The sequence below is a fragment of the Lissotriton helveticus genome, chromosome 10 (genome assembly GCF_964261635.1).
Source record: "Lissotriton helveticus chromosome 10, aLisHel1.1, whole genome shotgun sequence".
Lineage (NCBI taxonomy): Eukaryota > Metazoa > Chordata > Amphibia > Caudata > Salamandridae > Lissotriton > Lissotriton helveticus.
The window spans coordinates 355,322,067-355,347,046 of record NC_136071.1 but is presented as its reverse complement, the minus strand read 5'-3'; the positions used below and the strand labels follow the sequence as shown (position 1 = coordinate 355,347,046).

General features: G+C 51.5%; 1 protein-coding gene across 8 annotated transcripts in view; it reads left to right on the top strand.

Annotated features, from left to right (window-relative positions):
- Positions 1-24,980, top strand: part of LOC144783823 (uncharacterized) — a 982,913-nt gene that overhangs the window by 780,490 nt on the left and 177,443 nt on the right. For all 8 annotated transcript variants that reach the window (XR_013601608.1, XR_013601607.1, XM_078662569.1 and 5 more), the window contains one exon: positions 19,267-19,371. Coding sequence is in view for 6 of the 8 variants with exons in the window: in XM_078662569.1 (XP_078518695.1) it covers positions 19,267-19,371 (105 nt within the window). In the remaining 2 variants the exon portion in view is untranslated. The remainder of the gene's footprint in view (positions 1-19,266; positions 19,372-24,980) is intronic.

The window sequence follows — 24,980 nt, the reverse complement described above, 5'->3', positions numbered from 1 at the left end:
CCTCTGGTTCCTCAGGTAAGAAACACAAGAAGTCGGGGCGTCGTCACCGTACCCCCGACTCCCCGCGATGCGGACGGGGGTTCAGGTGGCCGCTGCTCCGCGTGGGTCGCCGGCGCTGCCTGCTCCATACCCGACGGTCCCTGGGAAAGGCGCGTCGCGCGAGGAGATAGAGGAGTTCCTCATGGCCATTAGGGAACTGTCTCCTCCGACGGGGCCTACGGCGCCTGCGGGCCCGGTGGTCCCGTCCGGGGGCCCGAGCGGTTCGGGTGCTCCTGCCCCGACGCCGTTGGGTGCTCCGGCCCCGACGCCGCCGGCAGCTCCAGCCCCGGCGCCTCTGGGCCCTTCAGGGTCGACGCCGGCTGGTCCGCCGGCCTCTCCGGCGCCGATTCCATAGGGGCAACCCATGGTGCCGCCTCCACGCGGCGCCGGAACTCCGACGCCGGATCCGGCCGGCGTCGGGGCTCCGGCACAGGCTCCGGGCGGCGCCACTCCCATTCCCTCTCCTACTCCGGACGCGGAGTCGGACCGGCGTCGTCCGACGCCGAGTCCGGTGCCGATGGGGCCCATTGACCCCGAGGAGCCGGTCTACATCGTTGACTCAGAATATGGTGAGGATGCAGATTATGGAGAGGGTTGGGAGGGGTCTGAGGACCCTCTGTCACGCGAGTGTCAGTACGACGTGGACTGGACAGGTGACTTGGGTGACGCCAGTGGTCTGGACGACTCTCCTAACCCTGGTTTTGTCTCACCTCCTACTGTGGCCTCGGAGGCTGGGGCTGCTTATTCAGTGGTGTTGATGAGGGCTGCCAAGGCCTTACGCCTTGAGCTCCGCGTCGCGGTCGTGAGGCCTAACATCCTCACTGAGGTCTTCAAACCGCAGTCATGCCCACAGGAGCCTCTGCTGCCGTTCAACGAAGCCTTGACAGACGTTCTTTTGGGCACGTGGTCCAGGCCCGCTTCAGGTTCGCCTGTTGATAGGAACGTGGCCAGACGCCACCGTCCGTGTCCGGATGACCCCAAGTTCCTGTCCACCCATCCCACCCCTGAGTCTGGTGATCCAGGCCTCGACTTCCCAAACCGCATTCCCGTCGGCCCCGCCCGACCGGGAATCTAAGAGGTACGACCAGTATGGAAAGAAGGTCTTCTCGTCCCTGAGTCTGGGACTGCGGTCTTGCAACACCGCATGCCTCTTGGGCCGCTACACCCACTCTCTGTGGGATACGGTCGCGGAGTGTCTGCCACAATGCCCGCAGGAGGTACGGGCAAAGCTCGGCCAGGCTATGATTGAAGGCCGAGACGCAGCAAGATATTCCATCAGGTGTGGTCTCGATACGACCGACTCGCTGGGCAGAGCGATGTCCACGACGGTGGCGATTCGTCGCCACGCCTGGCTGAGATCCGCCAACTTTTCGGCGGATGTCCAAAATACTTTGATGGACATGCCGTTCGATGGCAGTCGCCTGTTTGGCGACAAAGTGGACCACGCGCTGGAGCGCTTCAAGGACTCCAGGGTCACGGCCAAGTCCTTGGGTCTCTCGACCCAGCGCCAGCAAACGGGTTCGTTTCGCTCCTTTCGTGACCACGGAAGGGGCGGTCCCACACGTGCTGCCAGCCACGCATCGCAGAACACTTCTCAACGCGGTGGCGGCCGTGGCTTCCGCCGTGGAGGCGGTCGGGGACAACGGCGAGGTCAGACCACACCTCCCCCCGCAGCATCAGCCTCCAAATCCTCCTAGTCCGAGCTTTCAGGCCCATGTGACGCCAGTGGGTGGCAGGGTTCGCCATCACCACTCCCGCTGGCGTACCATCACATCGGACAGGTGGGTGCTGCAGCTCGTCCGAAGGGGCTACTCCCTCCCCTTCGAGAGCACTCCTCCAGCCATGCCACCGCAGAACCACCGTGTGTCGGGGGACCACTTGACACTTCTGCAGGAGGAAGTTACGGCCCTCTTGGCCAAGGGGGCCATCAAGCGCGTTCCTGGGCCAGAAGTAGGGTGTGGTTGCTATTCCCACTACTTTCTGGTACCCAAGAAGGACAAGGGGGGCCTCCGTCCTATCTTGGACCTACGGAACGTCAACGGCTTCCTCCGGAAGGAGAAGTTCAAGATGTTGACTTTGGCTCAGGTCTTGGCTGCTCTGGACCCACAAGACTGGATGGTGGCGTTGGACTTGCAGGACGCGTATTTTCACATCCCCGTCCTGCCGGCCCACCGACGTTACCTGCGTTTCACGGTAGGCCACGAGCACTTTCAGTTTATCGTGCTCCCATTCGGCCTTACCAGCGCCCCACGGGTGTTCACGAAAGTGATGGCGGTGGTCGCAGCTCATCTGCGCCGGTTAGGGGTTTCAGTCTTCCCCTACCTCGACGACTGGTTGTTGAAGGCGGGCTCGCCCCAGACAGTCGTCCACCACCTTCAGATGACGGCAGACCTCCTGCACGAGCTGGGGTTTTCCATCAATGTGCCGAAATCACACCTGTGTCCCTCTCAAAAGCTCCTTTTCATCGTAGCGGTTCTCGGCTCGGCGCAGTTTCGGGTTTATCCTCCGGAACGGCGGGTCCGGGATATACAGGCTCTGATTCCGATCTTTCAGCCGTTATCCCGGGTTTCGGTCAGGTTGACGCTGCGGCTGCTGGGGCTGATGGCTTCCTGCATCCTTCTGGTGCATCACGCCCGGTGGCGGATGCGGGCTCTGCAGTGGGACCTGAAGTTTCAGTGGGCCCAGCATCAAGGCAACCTATCCGACCATGTCCTGATCTCGGAGGGCACTGCAAGACAGTTGCAGTGGTGGCTTACGGACCGCGATTGGGTCAGAGGCAGATCCCTCTCCCTTCCCCAACCGGAGCACGTAGTTGTGACGGACGCATCCCTCCAGGGCTGGGGAGGCCACTTGGGAGAGGCGGAGATCAGAGGCATCTGGTCTCCGGCGGAGTCCCGGCTCCATATCAACATGTTGGAGCTGCGGGCGATTCGCCTAGCACTGAAGGCATTCCTCCCCTTTGTCAACGGGAGTGTAGTGCAGGTGTTCACGGACAACACCAGCGCCATGTGGTACTGCAACAAGCAGGGCGGAGTGGGGTCGTGGACCCTTTGCCAGGAGGCTCTGCGTCTCTGGCAATGGCTGGAACGTCAGAGCGTGACTCTGACGGTTCAACACCTGGCAGGTTCTCTGAACGCCAGGGCGGACGAACTCAGCCGTCGGTGCTCGGTGGATCACGAATGGCGTCTGAACTCGGACGTGGCGAAAGGCCTCTTTCTGCAATGGGGAGAGCCTTGGTTAGATCTATTCGCCACAGAAGAGAACGCGCAATGTCATCAGTTCTGCACGTTGGAGTTTCCAAGACGGCACTCGCTCGGCGACGCCTTTCGGCGCGAGTGGAGTTGCGGTCTATTGTACGCCTTTCCGCCTATACCACTTCTGCCCAGAGTGCTGAAGAAGATCAGGCGCGACCGGGCCCAAGTTATCCTTGTGGCTCCGGACTGGGCTCGAAGGTACTGGTATCCCGAGCTACTCAGCATGTCAGTCGGTCCCTCGATCCGCCTGCCCCTTCAGGAGGACCTTCTGTCGCAGCAGCAGGGGACGGTCCTCCACCCGAACCTGTCCAGTCTCCACCTCCATGCGTGGAGATTGAGCGGCGACAGTTGAGGCCATTTGACTTGCCTCCTGAGGTTTGTGATGTGATTCTGGCAGCCAGGCGTCCCTCCACAAAGTCGGTATACGCCTGCCGGTGGAACAGATTTGTGGCATGGTGCACAGCAAAGGCTGTGGACCCTCTCTCTGCCCCTCTTTCCGAGGTTCTCCTCTTTCTTCTCTCTCTTGCCCAGCAGGGCTCTGCTCTGGGCACTATCAAGGGCTACCTTTCTGCCCTTTCGGCCTTTCTAAGGCTGCCTGATCAACCTTCTTTGTTCAGGTCCCCTATTGTAACAAGATTCTTGAAGGGCATCACGCACATGTATCCACCTGTTCCGTTCGTGATGCCTCAGTGGGACTTGAACCTGGTTCTGACTTTCTTGATGTGCGCTCCCTATGAGCCGCTTCATTCCTGTCCTCTCCGTCTCCTGACTTTAAAGACGGCCTTCCTGGTTGCCATCACCTCTGCCAGGAGGGTGAGTGAGCTCCAGGCTCTTTCTGTCAAACCTCCTTTCATGTCCATTCATCCAGACAAGGTGGTTCTGAGAACTAGACCTTCTTTCCTGCCCAAAGTAGTCTCTGCTTTTCACATCGGGCAGTCCATCACCTTACCCTCCTTCTTCCCGCCTCCGCATCCTTCAAAGGATGAAGAGCGGCTCCATCGTCTGGACCCAAAACGTGCGCTTTCATTTTATATGGATCGCACACGCCAGTTCCGGGTGGATGACCAACTGTTTGTTGGCTACGTGGGTGCGAAGAAGGGAAGGGCAGTACATAAACGGACCATCTCTCGGTGGGTCGTTCTGTGCATCAAAGCGTGCTACTCTTTGGTTCGGAAGGAGCCTCCTGTTGGGCTGAGGGCCCATTCCACTCGGGCCACGGCGGCTACTACTGCCCTGGGCCGGGGAGTCCCTTTGCAGGACATTTGTCAGGCGGCTACGTGGGCCTCACTGCACACCTTTGCGAGGCACTACTGCCTGGACGGTCAAGTCCGGAGGGATGGCTTCTTTGGCCGTTCGGTCCTCCAGGACTTTCTGGTGTAGGATTGTATTGGTTCGCAGACCCACCACCGGGGTTGGTATTGCTGGGGTATCTATTCTAAGGTAAGGAATCTAATACTAACCTGTTTCTTTCAGATGAACAAGTTACTTACCTTCGGTAACGATATATCTGTAAGAAACAGTAGTTAGTATTAGATTCCTTACCGCCCCGCCCATCCTCCCCGTTCTGCGAACTGATACCTAGGGTTAAGGACATCCCTTTCAGGGCCCTAGTTTCAAATGGCACCAGTGTTGGTTCTCACATGGCTCTGCGTGTTCTGGCGCGGAAAAGCTGTGTACAAAGAACTGACGTCAGCGCGCGGAGGCGGCGTCTATATACTCCAGCGACGTCATCACGGCGCACGGCGCCGACGACGGACGCGGAGCCGCAGGGGACGCCTGCAGACGACGCCTACCGACGCGCAGGGGTACTGCTACGCAAAAGGTTCCGGATCCAGACTGACGCCTGGGGATATTCTAAGGTAAGGAATCTAATACTAACTACTGTTTCTTACAGATATATCGTTACCGAAGGTAAGTAACTTGTTCAACACTAACAATACCACAACTATAACATGAATCTGAAACCTTATTGACCCCAATACCCCTCCCCCAACAACCGAGGATTTGAGCCCATTGTAATCCATACAGAAAAAAAAAACATTTTTTCCCATAGAAAAGCCAATACACCTAACAATCGGCTCAACTCCCGTCTTTAAACCTCGAAGCCCCTGAAATGGAGAGACAGAAAAAAGACAAGCCTTCTTAACTATATAGAACTCCTTCGCCTGAACTTCACAAAGAAAAAATCTGGTCTGGCCCTGGTGAATTATTTTCAATTTAGAGGGAAAGAGCAAGAAAGCTTGAGTACCCTTAGCCTGAAACGGTGCTATTAGCTGGCGGAGCTGCCACCTCCGCGCCACAGTCACCGGACAGAAGTCTGGTCTAACAAAGAAATCACAGTCTTTCCCTACCCTCTTCCTATCTGGCCTAGCTAGGTCATAGATCTTCTCCCTAGCCAAGAAATTGTTCAAGCAGATTAATATTGCCCGGGGCTTATCACCAGCCTGGCCAGACTTCTGCCTTTGCCTACAAGGAAAACGATGCGCACGTTGCAATTCCAGTTGCCAGTCCCATTGCTTTACGTCTGGAAAAGCTTTGGAAAAAAGTTCCACGACGAATTGCCTGGTGTCCGACCCTTCACTACCTTCCGGAATCCCCAGGATCCTAAGATTGTTCCTCCTGGCCCTGTTTTCGAGATCCATCAATTTCCAGAGCATGTCATCCCTTTATGTTTTAATAAGATCCGTGATACCCATCTGAGTTGCCAGATCGTCCTCCAAAGTGGAGATCCTCTCCTCGGCTTCAACAATTCTGGTAGCAATGTCAGAGCATGTCTTTGCCACTCTACGGATTGAAATGTGCATCCTACGACATGCACCCTGCGTTTAAGCACTCTCCTGACGAGTCTCTTCATGATGAGCCATGACAGTCTGATAGATAACTGAGAGTGTCATCTCTCCACGGGGCAACTGAGAAGGATTGGTCACACTGCCTCTCCCCGAGGCTGTAGGATTAACGTCAGAACCAGGCGGCGTGGAAAAGGAATAATCCCAGACTAGCGATCCCGGGTCCTTACTTGACAAAAGGACCCCTTGATCTTTCAGTTTCATGGCTTTTCGAACTGTACGGAGGCTTCGAGGCGAAACTTCTTCCCTTAATACTTCATTAGTTCTCCAGTCGCCAAGCTCACTGTCATCATCTGTCCAATCCCTATCTGGCCCTTCGTCCTCTGATGAGCCAGTATGTTGGGACAGTGAATAAAATGTGTCCCCTCCTTCTAGCTCCTTTGCATTTTCGTTGACATCAGCAAAACCATTGCGGCGAGCCTCTTGGGCCACTATGCTTACAATTACGCCACTTTGGGCAGATGTTTCGTGATTGGATTGAGCAGGAGTAGCATCACTTTCAACATGCGGGACTACAGCTCCCACAATTCCATTGGCCGGGAGGAACCGTGTTCACTGGAGTTCCATGTTTACCTCTCCTCGATCTACGGGGATTTTCTCATTACCCTCGCTCTGCACCCCGCCGTCGGTACCACCGTGACCATTGGGACCCAACACGCCAAGCTCACTCCGAGCGACAACTCCGTCCTCACACACAGCAGCAGTGCTGGCTGTAGCTGTAGCAGTCAGTACAGGGTCGATAGGAATAGAGGCAACACCTACCGGCTCCGAGACAGAAGCATTCAGCGTCTTGGATATCGCCGACTGCCTTCGCTTACTGCTTCCCGCGCCCACTGGGGTCTTTACTTTCCCGGCTTGAAGTTTAATCAGCGCGGGCAGGGTCTGCTTCACTTTACCAGGTACTACGGGAGCCGTCTGATTATTGCCTGCATCTCCAGCAGCTGTCGTGTCCCCCCCGTGGGCGACATGTGACTCCTTCCCTGAGCTGTCAGATTTTCCTGGACTGGTTGCTCGGACTGTGAGCGACTGAGCTTTTGCAGCCGAATTCTTCACTGGCAGTTTCGGAGACACGACTCTAGACGAAAACCCAGGCAGACGGAACAGGCGGCGAAGCCCAGAGCAGTATGGAGATGACCCAAGCCAGAGCCAAAGTATTTTACGGGTAAGACAAATCTGTAGTAGCTGCAACCCCCTCAGCATGACAGTCATTGTATTTTAATTTAAATCAGCATGAAGCACTTGCTTCGTACTTCCACCCCAGGAACTTTAGCATTCTCGGATCGAGGGAATTGTCCAGGAGAGAACGCACCACCAGCTCACACAGCTGAGTGACCGGCCGCCATCTTGCCTGATTGCACTGATGTCAACAGCTGTGTGCAAAATTTCTTGTAAATCGTATGTTTTCTCTAAAGGTTTCTTTCTGAACTTCTTTGAATTGCAACCTTGTATAACTCTTAACCTTATTGCTTCTTCATTATCACATTCATAAAACGTTACCAATTTCTTAAGTCTGGTGACAAAATCATCCATTGTTTCATCCTCTTTTTGACAGGCCATCTTAAAATGATATCTTTCAAAATTTAAATTTTTGTGAGAATCAAATTTATCATTTAAACATTTCATAAGTCCCTTGTAAGTGTTTTGTTCTTGTTGAGGAAATGTAATTATTAGATCTTCTACCTCATTTCCTACAAGATTGAGCAGTAAATCTTTTGCTTGTTCATCGGTATGATTTTTACATGTTGCATTTAGGAAGTGTTCAAACCTTCTTGTCCATTTTACCCATCTTTGAGCAACATTTTTCTGTTTCGAAAGTTCAAAGGGCAATGGTCTCCTTAATACAGTGCTTGATATTTTTCCTATGTCACTTTCTTCATCATGTATATCAGAATTCATATTGATTGTTACTTTTCTATCCGTGGTCATGACTGTTATATTATTGAAGAAACGTGTTGAATATTATTTCTTAATTGTTTATTAATGTTTTCCAAATGAGAACCCAAAATGCTGGCAAAACTGTGTGTATCAGTGTTCAATGTTATTTGTTTCCTTGTGATGTCTATTTATTAAAACTGTGTGTATCAGAGGTAAAATGACACGCTTTATAAAATAACCTTATACTTATATTTCAGGAATTAAGCTGTGTGCATCAGCGTGTCTTTAATATTCAATAGCAGATGCACAGCTGTTCACTAAGCAATTGCAACAATCGCAATGCCTGACCTCAAAATGGCCGACATGCGTGATGTGCATCGCACATGCTCACGCACACGCACACTCAATTCAATTTTTAAATACGAGGACAAGTCTCAGCAAACAAGCAAAAAGCAATAGCGCAAGGGAAATGTGTATTCAAACACCTCCGATCGCCTCTATTCAATTTTAAAGCGCAGCATAGCTGAACTGACATCATGTCAGTTACTCACTGCGTCACCGTCGTCCTCATACGGGCATGATCGGAGGCAAAATAAAATAGCACCTTTATGTACAGGCACTCCCACTGGACTATCGACTGGAGCACTTTAACGACGCCAGCCGCAGCCACAGATACCGCTTTCTTTCAGGCTTGGATCACCTCAACGACGCCAGTCACAGATACCATTCTCTTTCAGGCTTCAAGAAACATTGCTAGGATCAGCCTCAGATAGGGTTAATGTGGGTTCCTCCAACTCGCCACCAGTATAATAACTCACATACAACGTCTGGTAAATTATTAAATGGTTTATTGTCAGAGCATGTAAATTAGCTTCCTGACACTAATCATCTCCAATCTTCAACTTCCCTGTAATCTATTGAAATCCCCCCAACCTTCCAGAGTAGAACACCATTCTTATATCATTCCTAGAATACATCACAATGTGAGCATGTGCTCATTACATCACATCTCAACATGTTATGTCCACCTGTAACGCACACGGATACTGGGAAGGTTCTGAATACACCGCAGGGAAAGGGGGTGGGCATTCCAGGCAACGCTGGCCTTCACGGCGAGGGAGCTACCCCCCCATCCTCTGAAGCCTAAAGCGAGGCACCCGGGCAAAGCATTGAGTCGCAGAACGAAGAGCACGAGCCGGGGAATAAAAGGAAAACCGCTTCTGAAGATAGAGCGGACCAAGACCATGGAGGGCACGATGGGCCAGAACTAAAGATTTAAACCTGACCCTATCGGCAACAGGAAGCCAGTGAACAGAACGTAGTTGAGCGGTCACACTATTCCTTGCTGAGAGACCCAATAGCAATCTGGCGGCCGTATTCTGGACTACCTGAAGTTTTTTAAGCAGATATCCAGGGGACCCAGCAAAGAGAGCATTGGCGTAATCCAGACGGGAAAGGATCAGAGCACAGGTGACGGTTTCTCTCGCCGCTTGGGGGAGAAGCGGGAAGAAGGTCCGCAGGGTCTTAAGGAGGCCAAAGCAGCAGCTAGCCAGTTTCTTAATATGGGCAGAAAAGGAGAGACTCTCCTCAAACCATACTCCCAGGTTTTTTGCAGGCTGTCCCGACACAGGGGGGAGTGGGGAGTCAGGGGGACATAGCTGCTCACGAAAATCAGTGGGGAACCTGCCAAACAATAAGATCTCAGATTTTTGTTCATTGCATTTCAGCTGCGCATCAGCCAGCCATTTAAAGATGGAGACTAGGCACTGTTGGGCTGCTGAAACTGAGCTAGAGATCTTATCCCAGGTGAACAGCAGCTGCGTATCATCAGCATAGGCCATCACCTTGGGCCCGAGCTACTCTGCCAGATATAAAAGAGGCGTAGCATAAATGTTAAAGAGGAGCGGGCTAAGGGAAGAGCCCTGAGGAACTCCAGTGGTGACCAACTGAGGGGAAGAAGAGAAAGGGGGGAGCCAAATCTGCTCAACCCGTTCTTCCAGAAAGGACATTACAATAACCACAGTTGGTGGTTTGTTCTTTTTGTCGCTTTTTTTACTAAAATCTTTAGAAATGCTTTTCTTCGGTTCTACCAATTGGATATTTGTTGTTTTGCTCTTCTTTTCTTAATAAAAAAAACTATTTTTTTCTAACTTGGGGTAGGATCCTTTTTTGTGGTGTGTTTCTTTTTTTTACTGTTTGAAGTGTTGCACAAATACTTTACACATTGCCTCTAAGTTAAGCCTGACTGCTCTGTGCCAAGCTAACTGAGGGTTAGGCACTTGTTAATTTAGGGTTGGTTTTTGCCTCAGCCTGGCCAGTATTGTAGTTGCTGCTTGACCAGGGCCCGCACCGCAGTCAACCAACAACACAATGTCTTACATTGGTGCTCAGCATGGGGATTAGGACTTTTGTTTGTGCTGTGCCATTCAGTGATTTTGTGTACAATACCATTCCATATCTGAAACCAATTTGAGTTTAAATTTCCTTGATTAGCCTTTTTGCTTTTGCTTTTTTCTAAATTATCCCTTTGACTGTTGTGCCTGAATCCACACCTGCAAGGATGAACTTAGACCTGGCCAACATGGATGCCTACTCTGGAGCCCAGCTCAAGGAGTCCTGGAAAGAAAAAGGACTTCCAGCCAAGAGCAACACTAGGAAGGTGGTGCTCCAAATGGGAATGACGGCCGAGGCGTAAGTCCACCAGTGACTGGGTACAGCAACAGAATGAGATGAGGATGTAGACAGGCAAGGAGAGGATCTGTATCCCAGTCTTGAGAGGCAGCAGTCTGCTGAGGGCGATGATGTACCTCCTGAGTTGGAGCTCCCTGCTGGAGAGAGAGTAGAGTGTATTCCCAGGACTGTCTCCAGAGGAGTTGGCAGACAGGAAGGCAGAAAGGGAGTTCAGGCTGGAGATGGGAAAAATCAGGATGGAGGAAAGGAAACTGGCCATGGACGAGAAACTGGCCTTAAAGTGACTGGCTCATGAAAGGCGCCTCAAATAACTGGACCTTAAAGCCAGGCAGTATTAGTGGCAGCCTACCTGCAGCATCTTCTGGAGACTAGAGGGTCCATATTGCCAACGGTATGGTGCCTGACTTTGTTGTGGTGCATGGAATGGTCCAGGTGCCTGCCAGACAAAGGAATTGCAAGGGTCACTGGAAACCCGCTCCTGGAATGCCCACAGTCCTGGAGGAGGTTGAGCCTGAGGGTGATGCTCTACAACCTACAAGGGAGGACATTTCCACCCTGAGGAACCTACCTAAGCTAAACAATTGGCAGTGGCAAGGGGTCTCACCAGGGAGGAGTTTTGCAGGGGGCAGATGAAGTGCCCTACTCATGAGAGCCTACAGCAGCAGGTTGAAGCCCAGGCAGCTAGGGACCACCTGACTTACTGAGAGAATGGTCCCCTATATAGCAAGCCTAAAGTTCTAAGCCTGGTGCAACCCATGTGTTAGTGGTCCCCCAGTGCTACAGGGCCTTCCTATTAGAGCTGGCCTATTATCATTATGTTTCCCTAGCAGGTCAACATGGGCAGGCCAAGACCTTTGAGAGGCTTGACACCCACTTTTACTGGCCCTGAATGAAGATTGCCTACGATGCGTTTTGCATGCGATGCCTTGCTTGCCAAGCCAGTGGCCATTCAGGAGGGAAGCGCAAGACTCCCCTGCAGCCTGTAATGGGCAGTTCCTTGGCAAGGGTGGGCTTCGACATTGTTGGACCTCTGGACCCCAAGACAACCTTTCACAACAGGTTGATCCTGTCTTAGTGGATCATGCCATCCAGTACCTGGTGGCTATCCCTCTGAGGACAGCAACTGCACCCACGTTGGTGAGGTTACTAATGAGTATCTTTACCCTTGTCAGGTTCCCCAAGGAGATAGTATTTGATCATCTTACTAACGTCATGTCAGTGTACATGAAGTTCATGTGGAAGGAGTATAGGGTAACCTACAAGTTCTCCACTATTTACCATACCCAAACTAATCGGCGTGTTAAAAAGTTCTACAAGACCCTAAAAGGCATGATCCTAGGCCTGTCAAAGCCCATGAGGTGGAAGTGGGATGTACTCCTGCCATGACTTTTGTTTGCCTACAGGGAGGTATCGCAGAAGGGGGTTTGCTTCAGACCCTTTAAACTTCTGTATCGGCACCCTGTGAGAAGACCTCTCAGTCTGGTGAAGGAGGGCTGGAAGCAAGTTCTCAGGAAGGCCCCCATGATGTGGCCAGCTACATGCTGCACTTAGTACTCAGGTCAAGCACTTCTGTAAGAAAGCCAAAGAGAATCTAGAAGCCAACCAGGAAGTCATGAAACAGTGGTATGAACAGAAGGCCACCTACGTTGAGTTTCATCGTGGCAAAAAAGTGTGGGTGATGCACCCTGTGGAGCCCGGGTGCTGCAAGACCACTGGTCTGGGCCAAATGGAGGATAAGAGTACCCGAGTGAAGTCACCTACCTGGCGGACCTCAAGACTCCCAGAAACCCTTTAAAGGCTTTGCACGTCAATCGCCTCAAGCCACACATTTAGAGGGCCGAAGTAACCAGATGATAGAGTGGAGGAGGAGAGTGAACCTTTACCCGAGCTCCTTCCTTCCAAAGAACAGGATGGGTCAATGGATGGTGTCAACCTCTCCCATACACTGACCGTAGATCAGCAGAGTGACTGCTGCCAGTTGGTGGGGCAGTTTACCTCACTTTTCCCCCTTTCCAGAGGACTCACTACATGGTGTACCCATGATATTAATACTGGGGACAGCATGCCTTTGAAGATTAAAATCTACAGGCTGTCTAACAAAGTTAGGGCCAGGGTAAAGAAGAAAGTCTAACAAATGCTGAACTTCGGTGTCATTGAGCCATCAAACAGTCCTTGGTCCCCAAGGCTTCTCCTCCAGCTACTAACCCAGAACTTAGGTTCTGCGTGGATTACCAGGGGCTCAATGCACAAACCCCAATTCCCTAGCTGATTAGTTCATAGATCAGTTGGGAGTTCTTCTGCACGTTCGATTTAACGTCTGGGTACTTGTCGATTGCCTTGACCAAGGGGGCCAAAGAGAGGTCCACGTTGTCTACCCCAGAAGGGCAGTCATAGTTCCAGGTAATGCCCTTTTTGTTGAAGAACACCCCTGCAACCTTCCAGAAGTTCTGGTTTGGTTAGAGAACTTTAGTGCCACCTATCTAGATGACATTGCGGTACTCAGGTCTACCTGGCAGGATCACCTGTGCCACCCCAGGGAAGTGCGCCAGGCTATGCAGAGGGCAGGTCTGCCTACCAAGGCCAGTAAGTGCCAGATAAGGCAGGGTTCAGTGGTCTACTTGGGAGGACAAATGCAAAAAGAACAATTGATGGACCGAATACAGAACAATGTCATACATTCACCCCAGTACAGAGATCTGGGCTGTATGCAAATCAGTCTTGACCCTGCGCCCAATGGGAACAGTCCAGCCCGAACTGCCAGGCCAGGTTCTCCCTGGACTGGAAACAAGTTTCGGGCTTTCAGGCTTCATCAGCCAGGATAGCTTGACTCCAGTAGCATGGAGAGCACGGGACCCACGTCTGGGCATACCCGTCCCACTCGGTGTGACAAATGCAAAAAGAACAATTGATGGACAGAATGCATAGCAATGTCATACATTCACCTCAGTACAGAGTTCTGGGCCTAAATCCATTGTTTTTTGCTTACCATGCCATTCCAGTTTGGAACCAGCCATATGGAAATCAGTCTTGACCCTGCGCCCAATGGGAACAGTCCAGCCCGAACTGCCAGGCCAGGTCCTCCCTGGACTGGAAACAAGCATCCTAGGACCGGTTTCGGGTTTTCAGCCCTCATCAGCCTAGATAGCTTGACTCCAATAGCATGGAGTGCACGGGACCCACGTCTGGGCATACCCGTCCCACTCGGTGTGACAAATGCAAAAAGAACAATTGATGGACAGAATGCATAGCAATGTCATACATTCACCTCAGTACAGAGTTCTGGGCCAAAATCCATTGTTATTTGCTTACCATGCCATTCCAGTTTGGAACCAGCCATATGGAAATCAGTCTTGACCCTGCGCCCAATGGGAACAGTCCAGCCTGAACTGCCAGGCCAGGTCCTCCCTGGACTGGAAACAAGCATCCTAGGACCGGTTTCGGGCTTTCAGCCCTCATCAGCCTAGATAGCTTGACTCCAGTAGCATGGAGAGCACAGGACCCACGTCTGGGCATACCCGTCCCACTCGGGGTGACAAATGCAAAAAGAACAATTGATGGACAGAATGCAGAACAATGTCATACATTCTCCCCAGTACAGAGATCTGGGCCTAAACCCATCGTTTTTTGCTCACCATGCCATTCCAGTTTGGACCCAGCCATATGCAAATCAGTCTTGACCCTGCGCCCAATGGGAACAGTCCAGCCCGAACTACTTTGTTCACCCTAAGTTGGCAGGGTATGCCCAGATGTGGGTCCCTTGCTCACTTTACCACTGGATTCAAATATGCAAATCAGTCTTGACCCTGCACCCAATGGGAGCAGTCCAACCCGAACTACTTTGTTCACCCTAAGTTGGCAGGGTATGTCCAGACGCGTGTCCCTTGCTCACTTTGCCACTGGATTCAACCCAACCTTTATAATGAGGGCTGTTAGCCTGAAACCGGTCCCAGGATGCTAGTTTCCAGTCCAGGGAAGACATGGCTTGGCAGTTCGGGCTGGACTGTTTCCTTGAGGCACAGGGTCAAGACTGATTTGCATATAGCTGTGTCTGAACTGGGGTGGCAAAGTGAGCTAAAGGACGATGATGTATTTAACCCAGATCTGTGACTGGGGGTGAGTCTCTGGAAAGTTTCAGCGCTCCGTCCATCATCTCCTAGTGTTTGCTTTGTTCGCCCTAAGTTAGCAGGGTATGCCCAGTCATGGGTCCCTTGCTCACTTTGCCACTGGATTCAAACTAGCCTGGCTAATGAGGGCTGTTAGGCCGAAACTGGTCCCAGGATGCTTCTTTCCGGTCCAGGGAAGACATGGCTTGGCAGTTCGGGCTGGACTGTGCCCATGAAGCACAGGGTCAAGACTGATTTGCATATAGCTGTGTCTGAACTGGGGTGGCGAAGTGAGCTAAAGAACGATGATGGATTCAACCCAGATCTGTGACTGGGGGTGAGTGTCTGAAAAGTTTGAGCGCTCCGGCCATCATCTCCTCGTGTTTGCTTTGTTCGCACTAAGTTGGCAGGGTATGCCAGACATGGGTCTCTTGCTCACTTTGACACTGGATTCAAACTTGCTTGGCTGTTGAGGGCTGTTAGCCCGAAACTGGTCCCAGGATGCTTGTTTCCGGTCCAGGGAAGGCATGGCTTTATCAGTTTGGGCTGGACTGTTCCCATGAAGCTCCGGCCATCATCTCCCTGTGTTTGCTTTGTTTGCCCTAAGTTGGCAGGGTATGGCCAGACGTGGGTCCCTTGCTCACTTTGCCACTGGATTCAAGCTAACCTGACTGATGAGGTCTGTTAGCCCGAATCCGGTCCCAGGATGGTTGTTTCTGGTCCAGGGAAAACATGGCTTGGCAGTTCGGGCTGGACTATTCCCATGAGGCACAGGGTCAAGACTGATTTACATGTAGCTGTGCCTTAACTGGGGTGGCGAGGTGAGCTAAAGAACTATGATGGATTCAACCCAGATCTGTGACTGGGGGAGAGTGTCTGAAAAGTTTCATCGCTCCGTCCATCATCTCCTTGTGTTTGCTTTGGTCGCCCTAAGTTGGCAGGGTATGCCCAGAGGTGGGTCCCTTGCTGACTTTGCCACTGGATTCAAGCTAGCCTGGCTGATGAGGGCTGTTAGGCCGAAACTGGTCCCAGGATGCTTCTTTCCGGTCAAGGGAAGACATGGCTTGGCAGTTCGGGCTGGACTGTTCCCATCAGGCACAGGGTCAAGACTGATTTGCATATATCTGTGTCTGAACTGGGGTGGCGAAGTGAGCTAAAGAATGATGATGGATTCAACCCAGATCTGTGACCAGGGGTGAGTGTCTGAAAAGTTCAAGCGCTCAGTCCATCATCTCCTTATGTTTGCTTTGTTCGCCTTAAGTTGGCAGGGTATGCCAGAAATAGGTCCCTTGCTCACTTTGACACTGGATTTAAGCTAGCCTGGCTGGTGAGGTCTGTTAGCCCGAAACCGGTCCCAGGATGGTTGTTTCTGGTCCAGGGAAAACATGGCTTGGCAGTTCGGGCTGGACTATTCCCATGAGGCACAGGGTCAAGACTGATTTGCATTTAGCTGTGTCTGAACTGGGGTCCGAGGTGAGCTAAAGAACTATGATGGATTCAACCCAGATCTGTGACTGGGGGTGAGTGTCTGAAAAGTTTCAGCGTTCCGACCATCATCTCCGTGTGTTTGCTTTGTTCACCCTAAGTTGGCATGGTATGCACAGACGTGGGTCTCTTGCTCACTTTGCCACTGGATTGAAGCTAGACTGGCTGATGAGGGCTTTTAGCCCAAAACCGGTCCCAGGATGCTTATTTCCGGTCTAGGGAAGACATGGTTTGGCAGTTCGGGCTGGACTGTTCCCATGAGGCACAGGGTGACGAATGATTTGCATATAGCTGTATCTGAACTGGGGTGGCGAAATAAGCTAAATAAGGATGATGGATTCAACCCAGATCTGTGATTGTGGGTGTGTCTGAAAATTTTCAGCGCTCCGTCCACCATCTCCTTGTGTTTGCTACTTGGGAGGATACAACGTGCAGCCCCTCCAGGCCAGGATTGAGACCACTCTGTTTTGGGACCCCCCCAAGAGCCAGATGGGAGTGAGAGCCTTCTTGGGCCTCACTGGTTAATACAGGAGATTTGTCAATGTCTATGGCACTTTTGTTGCCCCCTTGACAGAGCTGACTTCTAAGAAGTAGCCCAGACAGGTGATCTGGACGGTGTTGTGCCAGAACGTTTGTGATACTCTGAAGAAGGCCATGTATACATCACCTTTGCTCAAGTCCCCGGACTTATCCAAGGAGTTCATTGCACAGGCAGATGCCTCAGAACATGGCATAGGGGCCGTCTCTCACATCTGAATGAAGGGGGCCCGTATAAACCTGTAGCCTACATCAGTAGGAGATTACTTTCCCCGAGAACAGAGGTGGAATGTAATAGAGAGGGAAGCCTTTGCAGTGGTCTGGGTACTGAAGAAGCTGAGACCATACCTCCTTAAAACATGGTAGAATTGGCTTATACCCAATTGACATCCTTAATTTACTTGTACGTCCAGAGTAAAGTGGCACTATCTGGCCCCATGGCCTGTAAATTAAATGCTACTAGTGGGCCTGCAGCACTGATTTGTCACGCTCTTTAGTGACACTTAAAACATGTTTCAGGCCTGCCATTGCAGTCTGTGTGTGCAGTTTTAAACTGCCATGTCAACCTGGCCAAGTAAACCGTTTAGCATTCCCAAACCTTTCTTTTTAATACACATAAGTTACCCCTAGGGTATGCCCTGGACAGCCTAGAGAGCAGGGTGCAGTGTGTTTGAAAAAGTGGGGCATGTGCTTTTTAGTTTAACATGTCTTGGTAGTGAAAAATATGTTTTTCACTACTGCAAGTCCTCATTCGCCCACAGAATAACATTCTCTAATTGAGAATCGCAAATTGAGAATGTCTTCCCATTCATTCCTATGGGCCTCTAGGCCCATAGGAATGAATGGGGAGGTATTCCTTAATTGCAATTTGCAATTTGCGAGTCGCAATTAAGGAATGTTTAGAAATCGCTATTTTTTAATAGCCCAAATAACTCCATTTTAAGCCACTTTACTCTGCACCACTGCACTTTACCCCACTACTCTTTGCTACCGCACTCTACCCTGTACCAGTCCAATCTCCCATGCAGTAATCCACTCTATGCCACTTCACTCTATGCCAATCCACTCTATACCACTTTACTCGAAACCAGTGCACGTTATGCCAACTACTCTGCACTCTACGCCTCTATATTCTCTCTGCAACACTACGCCACTGCGCGATATGCCACTCTATTCTACTCCAGGCATAATGATAAGAAATAATTCCTCAAGGCACGGTTTTCTATAAATCTATGTTACCCAGTTCCTTGGGGACTATTAGGTTGCCCTCTTCTAGTTAACTCTATTCTACTCTGCACCACGCTACCCCACTCTACTCTATGCAACTGTACTCCATGCCACTGCATTCTATGCCACTCTACTCTGCAAGACAATATACTCTGCCACTAAACTCAATTCCTCTCTACTCTGCACCACTGCAAGCTATGCCACTCTACACCATTGTGCTCTATGTCTCTGCACTCTATGCCACTCTTTTGTATTCTTCACCACTGTGTTGTACTTCACTGCTATCTCACCACTCTACTCTGCACTACTTAGGCTCAATGCCTTCACTTTACTCTGCACCACTCAACTCTACACCACACTACTAGACTCTGTGCCACTGCACTCTGCATCGCTCGATGCAACTCTAATCTGTTCTGCACCACTGCACTCTACACCACTCAACTCTTCACTACTGCACGGTACGCCACTCTGCTCTGCACTATGGTCCTCCATGCCACTCTTTCCTGAATCACTCCTCTATGTGTCACTTCACTCTACTCTTAAGCAATCAACTCTATGCCACTGCACTGTACGTCAATGCGCTCTACACCATTTTTCTCAAAGCCAGTGCTCTCTAAGCCACTGCACTCTACGCCAATCTGCTCTGCATCAAGGTACTTTACTCCATGTGACGCTTGACCACTCTATGACCCTCCATGACACTCCACTCTACGACGCTCGACTTAACAACACTCTACTCCACTCTGCCATTCCACTTTCCTAAACTACTACACACTATAACAATCTACTCTGCTCTATGCCACTCTACGCAGCACCCTTCATTCCACGCCACTCTACAGCACTCCACGACAGTCTACTCCACTCTGACACTCTAAGCCTCTCAATTCATTCCCTTCCACGGTACAACACTCCACGCCTCTCCATGACACTCCACGACACTCCACGCTACTCAACTGTACACCACTCCATAACACTCCACTCTACTCCACTTTACGACACTCCACTGTCCTTTACCTCACTAACGTTTAGCCATGCTGAACATCAACAACGCTGGTGTGCAATATGGCTAAAAGAAATTGGCAAAGGAAATTGTTCTTGCATAGGAGAGACCTCTTGGCTTTGCCAATGCTTGATGGAGGGGTTTGTATGCTTCCCTGAGATTGTCTGTTAAGTGTTTGTTTATAGCATCTGAACTTCATCTGTCCTCAGGCACGTGTCTGCACCCCGTAAAGAATCCAGGGGAAGATGTCAGAGGTCAGTCTCCCGTTTCCTTACCACAGAACCCGGCAGTGGCCTCATCCCTTCCAAGGACCGGTAAGGGTGCTTTACATACCATTTCCTCTTCTGGATGTGCTAAATATGGATGTATTTTAAAATACTGTGTATTCTTGGTGTTATGCTGCTGACTATACAGTACAAAAACATCAACAATATACTCTGATCACTAGTAGGGATATACTGGACTATTTTCCCAGTTGATATAGTTGTTTACCAATGCCGTTCCTGGGATACAAATACTCCAGTTAAGTTTACCAGATTATTCCCTCTAGGTACTCGATGCTAGAGGTGGGATTTTTTCCATTGCATGGGGTGTTTGCAGATCCTTAACCAAAGTAGTATCCGCTTACCAAACCTAACAGTTAAAAGCGAACTGCAGGTGAAATTGCTGGAACACACATGCAGTTCTTAGTGAGAGCTCCAAACTACTTGTGATGTTCACAGACCTGAGACCGACATGCCTACTGATTGAGGCCCAAGATACCGTAGGGGCTGAAGTAGGAGGGAGCCAGTGTGAAATATGTCTGCATTTTTGGGATAGATGTCATCATTGCAATGTGTGCACCCTGGAAATCTGACTGTGTGGGGGGTACTCACATTCAGATTTCTAGGGTGCACTCCCCAGTGAGTGTATGAGAAAGATGAGGTCATGTCCTAGCTTTGTATAACTGTGTATTTGTTTTTGCAGTGGGAACAAATCAGATTTTCTCCTCCAGAGAAAAACAAAAAAGGCCAATTCTGCATATTCAGGTTTTGCCAACTTATTTCACTCACCACTGAGCTATTCATAGTGCCATTGTGAAGTCTTGGATTACTATCAGACGTGGGAGTGGGCTTGAATACTGACACTGTCACCTGGCCTGAGGGCATCCACTGAGCTCGGAGGCTTGGCAAGTCCCTCCTAAAGTTGTTTTTTTTGATAATCAACTTTATTGGATTTTCAATAACACAAAAATTCATTGGCAGCAGATCATTAATCACGGAGAGAAACATGACAATGTATACAGTTGATAAGACAAGTGCGGCCCATCAGTACGAGGCATGGCAGTCCAGCTAATAAATACAGATGTAGAGAAAATAAAATATAAGACAGATCATTACAGTGGTAGCAGATTAAACCATTTACCCCACACTTTACCGAATAAGTCAGGGCAACCCCGGGCTTCAAATAGGGATTCTTCCTGCATTCCACACCAGTCCACTCCCCTCTTCCATCTCTGTACAGTCGGCGCCTTAGCCTGGGACCAGTGCGCAGCTATATCTCTTTTTGCCACCGCAACAGCAGTCCCCAGGAAGCGCTTGTCTGCCCTAGAGCCATCCAGGCCGTCAAACACCCCCAGCAGCAAGCGCTTCGGGTCATGGGGAACCTCCCATCCCAGGGTTTGCATGAGTTCGAGTTCCACCCCTCTCCAGAACGGTGCCAAAGCCGGACAACACCATACCATGTGATAGAAATCGGCTGGGGCGGAGTCACAGCGCACGCATGCTGGGGAGGATTTCATCTGGGCCCTAAATAAACGTTGTGGAGTGAGGTATGCTGCATGAAGGTAGTAAAGTAAGACCAGGCGCAACTTGGAGGATGTGGTCAGGGTTTTGGGTGCCATAAGGGCATCTCGCCAGTTCGCCTCATCTAGGGAGCCCAGCCACCTCTCCCATCGAGCCCTGAGCCGATCCAGGGAAGCGGGACCATTGTTGACCAGTGACCGGTATATGCGGGACACTCCCGCACCCCCCCCCCCCCCCCCCCCTCCCCAGGTTCCCCATCGTCACCTGGGCCTCCAGCGGACTGAACTCCGGAAAGGAAACAGGGGGTGAGACGTGTGTATGGAGGGCGTGTCTGAGCTGTAGATATTTATAGAATTGGGAGTGGGGAACAGCGTGGCGCTGCTGCAGGTCAGCAAAGGATCGAATGTGGTCTCCCACCCATACATCTCCAAGCAACGAAATCCCAATGAGGTCCCAGCGGCGGAACCCTGCAGGGACGAGACCTCATGCATCCAGGACCCATGCCAAAGTGGCGTCTGTCGGGTGAGCCTCCGGTCCCACCGCACGTGACGCAGGGCCGTGCGCCAAGCCACAAGCACCGTCCTAGTGACAGGGGCAGAGCCTGTGGCACTGGGCTGCCATATAAAAAGGCCTGGATCTGCGTGAAGTCCATTGTGCTGAGTTCCACACGGTATGCCGGGTCGGACCGGCCGCCCACAAACCAATCTTGGATCACGATGAGTCTCGTGGCCAAGTAGTAGAGGTGGAGATTAGTTACTCCCATTCCCCCATCAAAGGTGGGGATACAACAGTGCGCCAGGGATAAACGCGGCCTCCCTCCTCCCCAGAGAAACCGGGTAAGAACACCATCTAGTTCGTGGAACCAACTACCTGGGAGGTGAATGGTAATGTTTTGCAGTATGTAGAGAAAACGGGGGAGGACCATCATTTTAAAGAGCGCACTCCTGCCCAGGGGGTAAAGGGGGAGGGTCTGCCATCTCTTAAGGTCCGTCTTCATCCTGACGACCAAAGGTGTGATATTCAAAGCCCATTTGAGCTCTGGCAGAAGGGTAACCCACACGCCTAGGTATTTGCAGGATTGTCTCCTAAGGGGGATGTCCGCCTGCCAGTCGAAGCAAGCCCGGGAGGGATGCAGAGGGACCAGAGTTGACTTCGCCGGATTGAGGCGGAGTCCGGAGACCCGCTCGAAAGCCGAGAGGACCTCCAGGCATCTGGGGCCAGAACTATCCGGGTCCGCCAGATAAAGCAGGACGCCATCCGCATATAGGGCTACCTTACTGACCTGGCTCAAGTTCCAGGCCCAACCCCGGATAAGCGGGTCCTGCCGGATGAGCGCCGCCATGGGCTCCATCACTATCGCGAAAAAGAGTGGTGAGAGCGGACAGGCCTGACGTGTGCCCCTCCGGATTGGGAATGTCTCGGAAAGCTCACCTTTAACGAGAACACGGGCTCTGGGGTTAGTATAGAGAACTCTGATCGTATCAAAGGCCTTTTCAAAGTCAATGAAAAGTAGTGCCAAATACGGGGTTAGGCGACCTCGGTGGGCCAAAGCCAGGTGGAGGCGGCGAATGCAGTGACGAGTGCCCCTGGCTGGCATGAACCCGCATTGATCGGGGTGGATCAAGTCTTGCAGAAGGGGGGCGGAGTCTCTGAGCTATCATAGTAGCGAAGATATTGATCTCCGTGTTAATCAGCGAGATCGGGCGGTAGTCCACACAATTTAGGGAGGGCGGCTGCGTCTTTGAAATGACCACTATTGTGGCCACATGGGATTCTGGTGGGAAGGACCCTGTCTCCGCCACATGACGGAATAGTTCCATCAAATGGGAAGCCAAAATATCCCGAAAGGCCGCGTAGTACTCCTGAGGGTAACCATCGGGACCAGGCGTTTTACCGTGGTGTAATAATGAAATAGCCTCTTGGATTTCTTCTAGGGTGAAGGGGCGATCCAGAGCCTCTGCGGTCTCCTGAGGGAGACACGGCAGCTGGGTACCAGTCCTCTCCAGCAAATCCGCCAGAGGAGCACATGGTGGGCGAGCAGTATAGAGGGTCGCGTAATAATCAGCAAAAGTTTGCGCGATGGCTGAGGACGTCACTCGATGGGCCCCGGTATCCGAGCGGATTTCGGGAATAATACGGTGGACTTTGGGATAGGACACTAGGTTGTGGAGGAGCTTGCCATTCTTATCACCCCACCCATAAATACGGACCACCGATGAACACCAAAGCATTTTAGCGGATTCCAACGAGATCTGGCGAATCTCCTAGTGAACCGCTGCTAATTGCCGGGAGGAATCTCCATGACCCTTAGTGAGCTGGGTTTTTTCCAGCTGCGCAGCCCAAGACTCCAGCTGGACGAGTTGGCTCGTTTGCTCCGTCCGCTTCGCGTGGACCAATCCCCTGGCCTCCCCCCGGACAACTGCCTTGCCGGCCTCCCATAGCGTCCCCGGCGAGGTGACCCAGCCCGTATTAGTGGAAAAATAGTGACGCAATTCCTGACCAAGTGACTCCACTAGCTCAGCGTTTAGCCGGAAAGTCGCCCTTGGACTCGCCAGAGAGGAACCAAGATGGAAGGAGATGGGGGGGTGATCCGAAATCCTCCTGGGCAATATTGTGGCCCCAGATACCAGCTGGCAGTCTGTGGCAGGCATCAGGAGGAGGTCTATATGGGAGTGAGTGTGGTGGGCTGCCGATGTGTGGGTGTATTGTTCACTGCGGGGGTTCCAAACCCGCCATATGTCACAAAGGCCCAGGGCCGAAGACCAGCTCGAGAGGATCCTCGCGGAGGCTCCATGGGTCTCCGATTGGGTCCCCGTCGTATCACGCAGGGGTTGCAGGACAGCGTTGAAGTCCCCCCCCAACCACTGTAAGACTCTTTGGAAAGGAAGAGATTACCTGTGTAAGGTGGCGAAGAGTTGTAGACGGAGTGCAGGGGGAATGTAAGTGCTTAGGAGGTTCAAAGGGCACCCTTCAATGGTTCCCAAGACAGCCCCGTAACGGCCTTGTGCATCAGTCTCGGCTTTAGCCAGGGTAAAGGGAAGTCCCTTTCTGAGCAAGATAGCCACCCCTCGGGAGCCCCGTGTAAAACCAGAATGCCATACCCTGTCAAATCCGTAGCGGGCTAGGAAGTTGCATTGTGTACCCATGAGGTGCATCTTCTGGAGGAAGAGAATGTCCGGTGTGTGGCGGTGAGCAGCGCGGAGGACGACCGTGCGCTTGATTCGGTCCAGGAAGCCATTGACATTCGAGGATGTGGATAGGCCTATTGAGGGTGTAGGTCATCTAGAGGAATGGACTGCGGAGGGACGGATGTCGACTTGGGACCGTACCCAGCCCAAGGGGAGCACCCACCCAGACTCGGGCGCAGGAACGGGGGCCTGGGAAGTGGTGATCTGCTCATCAACTGTGGAAACAATGAGGGCCCTCCTAAAGTGTTAATTTATTGTCTGTACCCCACTGCATCTTTTTAAATCTATATCTCAGAAATAGAACTAAGAAGTCTATTCAGCCAGTTGTAGAATAAGGGCAGCCAATTGCACCCCACAGGGCACTACACCAAAGCCTGCCCCAAAAAACAAATCTTTATCAGCGCAATATGTGCATATACGGAGGCTTGTCTGGAGTGCCCTGCAAGTAACGTATAGTACAGGTTTAGCATATTCCCCTTTCTCAAATGTATACCTGGAAGTAATAGACCTCTGTTGTGGATGATTCTTGGGGCATTTCTGGCTTGGTGGGGTGCAAGGTCCTTTTAACCCTCAGTGCTTCAGCACTTTGAGGCAATTTCTATGCATGCCTCAGTAAGCTGGACTTTGATAATGGTCCTCTTGGTCTGCAGCCTTCTCCTAACCTCTGTTTTTCTCTAGGTTCCTCTTCATGCCAAACTGTAGCAACAGGGCTCTAATTTGTGTTCTGAGAACCCATAGATGTAAGCAGCAAACTCTAATTTGTCGTTCCACAGTTTGGCAGTTTCGGTTTTACACCAATATGTAGCGGAGTACCCTGCCAACCAAACTAGCACTCCGCCTGCTCTTTTTGGAGTTGGGTGAACTGTCATGTTAATGCCGGCACAGCCCCCTCTAGCTCAGCCGGGAGAAATCTTACACTGATGGCCCAACAGACATCCAACCGTTGGTGTA